At 48.4% G+C, this 7,168-nt stretch overlaps 1 protein-coding gene across 1 annotated transcript; it reads right to left on the bottom strand.

Moving 5' to 3' along the window:
* Positions 1-221: 221 nt before the first annotated feature.
* CD93 (CD93 molecule) lies at positions 222-6,144 on the bottom strand. The gene has a single exon (XM_077812062.1). It carries the CDS (start codon positions 6,113-6,115, stop codon positions 4,223-4,225), a length of 1,893 nt encoding a protein of 630 aa, XP_077668188.1. The 5' UTR covers positions 6,116-6,144; the 3' UTR covers positions 222-4,222.
* Positions 6,145-7,168: the final 1,024 nt, after the last annotated feature.

Genomic DNA, 7,168 nt, shown 5'->3' with positions numbered 1-7,168 from the left:
TGAGCAGTGACAATGCAGATAGTTTTCCAGCACTGCCCTGCTTAATCTTGACTAGCAAGGACAATTTATCAGGGGGCTAGTCAAAAATTTTCCCTCAAAACCCAGGTTTCTGTCAATTTCTTTTTTTTAATCTAAATGACATTTTTCACAGAGGGTATCTGCTTTCCTTAAAAAAACAAAAATCAATTATTTGTCAGTTTTAGTATAAAAAAGTTCTTGGTTTGGGGGCAGTTTTAAGCAAATTATTAGAAACACCACAAATAAAACAATGTATCATGTATTGCCTCAATAAGTATTATCATGTTTATTTCAAAGCATCAATGACACATTTCATTTGGATTTTATTTGTACGTGCTTCCATCAGAAGAGCAATGTATCCACTGAGGTAATGCTATTTACGGTATTAAAATTAAAAAAAAGGAAACCACTGTTTGAGAACACCTGTAATATCATCATACACAAATGTAACATTGATGTACCAATGATGCTGTTACCTGTGAAGAACAGAATATTTTTGGGCATGTATTATTTCAACCTGTGGGCAGCCACATGGCATTACCAATAATTAAAAGGATCTGAAAAAGTGTGTGTGTGGGGGTCTTATCACACCACATCTGCCTGGCCCCAGTAGTTCTGCCCACCCAGCCTCACCTCTGTTCCTCCTGCATCTCCTGGAATTCTTCACTCTGGTTTCCCAGGCCTGGAGGAAGGGGGAGGAAGTTCTGCAGCGAGAGCCTCTTGTATCCCTTCCCAGGCCTGGTTGCGTTGGGATGGGGAGGAGCTGTCCCATTGCTCACAGGAGGGGCAGGGGAAGGAAGGATCAGAGCTGTTCTGAGATGCTGGAGTCTTTCCGCTCCCTTTATGCATCCTGTGAGATTGGTACTGGGTTGCTAAGGGAAAAAGGAGAAGACTCTGGTCTGCTTCCTCCAGCTGCTCAGATTAGCTGCTCTTCACCAAAGGTGGGCAAGTCGGGAAAGCCGCCAATGAGAAGGACGTTCCTCAGGTGGTACTAAAAATGTGAGCATCTCAGCAAGCTGGCTGGCTTTTTAGCAATTGTATTTCCCAGGCCTGTATCGTGTTTAAACCTGGTGCACTTTAAGCACTGGTAATTCCCATTAGCACTGTGGAGGTTTGTGCATACAACCCTGGCATAACAGGAATATAACAACACATACAAAGCACTTGCTGTGTTTAAAGCATTTCACATGTGTTAACAAATCAGTCCTCACAATGCCCACATGAGGTTAGCAGGTAAACACTATTATTCCCCATTTACAGGGAGGAAATTGAAGTTACTCATCCAGCTCCACAGAGTAAATACATACAGAGCCCACATTAACGTTTGGGATCTCCTGACTCTTCATTTAGATACCATAATCTGTTCCTTTGCCATTCCTACTCACTTCAAGGGCTTGATCCATAGCCCAGTGAAGTCCATGGGAGTCTTTCCACTGACTTCAATTGGCTCTGCATTGAGCCCTGAATCAAGAAAACTGATTCATGGCAAAAAGCAAGCAAGGGCTGAATTCATCACTGATGTGACTCCACTGAGATGAAACTGGCCTCAAGAGGTTTCACCTGGTGAGGTAAAGGGCAGTTAAAGCTAAACCTACATACATAGCAAATCAATGTTTTTTGGTGGCCTTAACTGATTAGAATTTTTTACTCATAATTCTGTGAGACACACCAGAATACACAAAATTTATATAATACTAAAAACTCAGGATTATGGATTGAACTATTAACCTTTCTGAATAAATATGTGAGATTTTACACTTTATGGTTCCACACCTATACTTTCTAGTTTCCCATTCATTTTGGGTGAAAAGAGTTAACATGGAAACACCTGGATATCTTCCACTATAAAATGAATGGGGAAAAGACTGAGGATTATAAACATCTTGAAAATGACACAAAGCAAAACGAATAATCCCAGAATTTTAAAGTTTGTTGGTATGACTGTTCATACAGGCCCTGACCCAGTACAGCATTTAAGCACATGCATAACATTAATCTTAGTCCTATTGTTGGGATTACAAAGATGCTTAAAGCTACTCACGTGCTTAAATGCTTGACTAGATTGGTGTCATAACAAAGAATTAGTTAGTATGAATTTTCTGCAGGTCTTCCCAATAAACCAGGGATGAGTACACTGCTTCTTTCAACTATTGTCCAGAGAAATGGAAGCATATACAAACTATTCAAAACATTTACAGCTGCTAGAAGTTACATTTTCCTGTTTTCTTGACTTGTACAATGGATAACCAGAGAAGAAAAACAGCAGGAAAGGGTTTTCCTCCACACACTAAAAAGAACAGGATGTAGCTGTGAGGCTCAAAGCTAACTCTTTTGTGTTAAGTTCACATTTCTGTCAATGTGGCCTCAAGTATACAATAAAAGCTGCAAGAATATAAAGGTGGTGGGTATTTCAGGGAAAATATGTACCCTTATAACTAGATTCATATTCCTCTTTAGCACCTTTTGTACTCTGTATAGGCATGGTACTGCTCCATTGAAGTAAATGGCAAAACTGGTGTTGACTTGATTGGGAGCAAGACTTGGACTCTAAGCTTAGATTTTCAAAAGTGACTAGTGATTGGGTCTCTCAGGTTTGGGTGTGCCCAGTCTGAAACATCTTAAAGGGGCCTCATTTAAAAAAACAACCAGCCCTCTGAAAATCAGGCCCCATTAGGTCTCTTAAGTGGAGCACCCAGAAATAGAGGCACCTAAAATCATCAATCATTTCTAAAAAAAAACAATAATTCTGCTTTGTCATAAATACACTTTATAAACATATCCAAGGAAACAATGGTGAATAGCACAATGAAATCCATAAGATGTATTTAAGGAGAAAAATCGATGAGCTAGTTCAGAACAGCGTGGGGGCCATGGCTCCATCTCCTCCTGACCACTTCTGGAGCAATGAGTGCAGAGACTGAGATTGTGACTGAACTTTACATGCAGCATGCAAGGAGTTAACAGACACCCACTTTCTCCCCAGCATTGCAGACCCATACAAGGGCCAGGGATGACTTCACCTTGAGAAAAGTGATATGACTTTGGAAGGGGATAGCCTAATTACCCTAATTAGCAAAATACACTACAACCCCAGGCAGTTTCTCATCAATGGGTGAAAAACAAATATACTCAGCCTGGACTACTTACAAGCTTCTATGACACTGTAATACACACATATTTGAATAAAACAGGCATGGTTTGGGTTTTGATATTACTATATTTTGAAAGAGGAGATTATTTTCTATCCTAAGTGACAATAGATGGGCAACTCCTCCTCAAATACCTTTTCCTAACTTCTTGATCTTGCATCCTCTTATGCTTTCTCAACTGGACACCATCAAATTAGGCCTGAATAAAGACTGGGAGTGGATGGATCACTACAAAAACTAATTTTCCCTGCTGATACTTACACCTTCTTGTCAGCTGTTTGAAATGGGCCACCTTGATTACATTGGCCTCATTAGCACTACAAAAGTGATTTTTCCTCCCTTGGTATTCACCCCTTCTTGTCAACTGTTGAGAATAGCCCACTTCCACCTTACTTGAATTGGCTCATTAGCACTGACCCCCCACTTGGTAAGGCAGCTCCTATCTTTTCATGTGCTGTGTATTTATACCTGCCTACTGTATTTTCCACTCCATGCATCTGATGAAGTGGGTTTTAGCTCAGGAAAGCTTATGCCTAAATAAATTTGTTAGTTTCTAAGGTATCACAAGGACTCCTTGTTGTTTTCGCTGATACAGACTAACACAGCTACCACTCTGAAACCTGTCAGGTACACAAGTGTTTGCAAGATCAGGGCCATGATTATTCTGATTGTAAAGATGTTTACCTTTTTGAAAGTTCCAATGAGCTCTTCAGTGTGATTGCTTTTATTTTTCAAAAGCAACCTATCACTCTGGGCCTAATCCTTGTCCTATTAAAATCAGTGGGAGTTCTGATACTGATTTCAGTGGGAACAGCAGGGGGATCTTGATCCAAGTGGCAGACTTACTGTTCCTCTGACACTGAGACAATGCCAAACCCAGGGTTCTAAAGTGAAAACAAAAGTTAAGTCACATAATGAAAGCATAGTTTTATATAATATGGGAAATATTCTCTGCTGCACACAACTATCCTTAGTTTAGTGTTCCCTCTCTCCAGAGAACCCTGATGCTACCCTAGTCCCTGCAAGCATGCTACCCTTTCTGCAGACTCCTGCCTTTACCTGTAGTCATTGTCTACTGCTTTTTTCTCTGCCTGCTCAAGTACCCAGCAGTAGTTGTCTGTGGCGCTCCTGGCTTTCTTCTTTTCCTTCTTGGCTTTCCTCTTCCTATAGATGAGCAAGCCCAGGGCAAAAGCCATCAGCAGCAGGATAACCACCACGCTGCCCAGGATATAGTACAGGAGCAGTTTGGGGCCATCGGTGGCCTGGTCAGCGTCGGGTTTCATCATGGGTTCCCCAACCCCTGCCGCCCTGCTGACGGCAGCTGGCTGGAGGGTGCTGGGTTCTGCTCCCCCTGGCTGGACTCGGGTGGTTGGATCAGAGCGCGGGGCTGGGCTCTCGGTAGCAGGGTGGGTGTCCGGCGGCTGTCCACCCCCAGCCGTGGGCTCCTCTTCTCCTGGGGGGCGCAGGGACAGGGACGGGGCCGCGCTGCCGGCGGTGGTGGGGCTGGAGCCGGAGAGGCAGGAGACGCCGTTGGGGGCCAGCGCCCAGCCCGGCGGGCAGAGGCACTGGTAGCTGCCGGGCTGGTTGACGCAGCGCTCCTGGCAGGGCTCCCCCAGGCACTCGTCCACGTCCCGGCAGGAGGCCCCGTCGGGGCCCCGCTGGTAGCCCGGCCGGCAGGCGCAGAGGAAGGAGCCCGGCGTGTTGGCGCAGAGCTGGGCGCAGGGCGCGCCCTGGGCGCACTCGTCCAAGTCCCGGCACTGGCGGCCGCCGGGCCCCGCGGGCTCGTAGCCCGGCGGGCAGGTGCAGGCGAAGCCCCCCGCCGTGTTGAGGCAGCCGCCCTGGCAGGGCTCCCCCAGGCACTCGTCCACGTCCCCGCAGCTCACCCCGTCCCCGGCCAGCGCGTAGCCCGCGGGGCAGCGGCACTCGAAGCCCCCCGGCCGGCCCAGGCAGAGCCCCTGGCACGGCCGGGCGCTGCAGTAGTCCACGGGCGAGCAGGAGAGCAGGTCCCCGCCCAGCCGGTAGCCCGCGCGGCAGGCGCAGCGGAACGAGCCGCCGGCCAGCTCCAGGCACTGGTGCTGGCAGCCCCCGTTGCTGTAGGCGCAGCCGTGGCGGGGCGAGGCGCACAGCGGGCCCGGGCTGTTCCACGCGAACCCGCCGCCCTCCTGCGCCGTGCACACCAGGAAGGGCCCCGGCGCCTGACCCTCGCACGACACGGCGGCCAGGGAGCCGAAGGGCACGGCCGCCAGGGAGGCGTTGTTCAGGCCGAAGGGGGTGGTGTAGGTGACGCTGCCGGGCCCGGCCAGCGCCAGCTGGCGGCACATGCCCTGGAAGCTGAACTTGCAGAGGTAGCCCTGGACCCTGGCGGAGGAGCCGCTGCAGGGCCCGTCGGCCCAGCCCAGCCCGGGGGAGCTGGGGGCGGTGCTGTTCCGGTGCAGGCTCACGCAGCGCCTGCTCGTGCAAGTCTCCCGGGGCTCCCGCAGCCAGCCGGTGTAGCTGGTCTCCTCCCCGCCGGAGGCCCAGCTGAAGCCCTTGAGGAGCTGGTGCTGCTGGTAACACTTGCCCTTCTCCCGATGGAGCCCGATCCAAAGCCTCGCCTGCCCCTCTGGCCCAGCTTCCCTCCTGGGCAGCTTGGCTAGCAGATCCTGGACATGCAAGGCCTCTTCCTGGCTCTTCATGGTCACCAGGTTGCCTCCGTTGCTCTTGCAGTTCTCCTGGGCATCCGCCCAGTTGTGCTTGCCCCAGTGGATGGTGTAGCAGGCAGTCTGGGCGCACAGGGCCTCTGCCTCCTCACTCGCCCACGAGGGCACCCCCCAAAGCAATGCCTGGCCTAGGAAGAAAAAGGCGATTCCCATGGTTGCTTTGGTCTGGTCTGGCAGGGAGCGGCAGGATCGGTGCTGTTGCTGTCCCAGGCACCAGATGCACAGATGGGACCTGCAGGGGACACACATCAGATGTTAGAACAAAAGAGCAGAAGCTGTTTGCCTTTCAGATCCCTTTGGCCCAAGGAGCTGCCCTGCACGCATCCTGTGCTGTTGTGACTCTTATTTATCACCGGAGACTAGAGTTTCCTGTATTTTAGTTACTGGTGGCTTCATCCCCGTGGTTTGCTGATAACAATCAAGATATTCAGCTGCTTTTCTTTGCCTTCCTTTAAGTGAAGTGGTTTAACACCAGTTTAAAAAAAGATTTACCATTAAAGGGCTTTCTTTATTTTGGCCCAGTGCTCCCCTCCCCCTGTAGGAGAAACTTGCTGGAATGCTGCTTTCTTATTTTATTTTTAAAGGACATAAACTACTTACTCATTGGTGACTTTTTCTAACCCCCAATAGGGAGTTCTAGTTTTCCAGTATCTATTGGAGAAACAACAACAAAAAAGGCATGGAATCCCTGCTTATGATCCTAAGCATAGTTAACATTTCATCTTCTAGAAGAAATGGAATACTTGGTGCATATAAGTCACCCACACAATTAATTTCAGGCACACACCCCCCCCCCCATTCTTGCACTTTAAATAGATGGAAAAGTCCTTAAATAGGGATTGGGTCGTGAGAATGTCTGAGCTCCATGCACTAAGCCAAGTTGTTTAAGGACACCAAACCAACTCAAACTCAGTGTACAGTGGGGAGTTCTCTAAATGCAGCCCACTTAGTCACTGATCTGTTGTCCAGAACCAGTCACTTCAAACAGAAGAAAAGCACTGAACAGCAGCTGCTCATACCTGGGACTTTCGAGCATCAGAGCAATGATATTCCAAGTTAATGGTTTTGGGGAATTTACAGATCAGTGATCAGTTGTATCATCAGTTCAGTTGCAGCTTGAGCCAAACCCAGTGAAGTCAATAGGAACCTTAAAGAAAGGGCCAAGTAGTTAGTGTGAGAGGTTTTACTGGATGAACAAATGCATTAAAAATGCACAAGCCTTCAGGCCCCAAAAGTCCCCTTTTCTGGGACTGGCAACTTTTACGAAAAGCACAATTGATACTGAGTTGATTGACCTCTTTG

The sequence above is a fragment of the Eretmochelys imbricata genome, chromosome 3, assembly GCF_965152235.1.
Source record: "Eretmochelys imbricata isolate rEreImb1 chromosome 3, rEreImb1.hap1, whole genome shotgun sequence".
Lineage (NCBI taxonomy): Eukaryota > Metazoa > Chordata > Testudines > Cheloniidae > Eretmochelys > Eretmochelys imbricata.
Note: the sequence above shows the minus strand (reverse complement) of the source record. Positions and strands in the feature narration are given on the sequence as shown.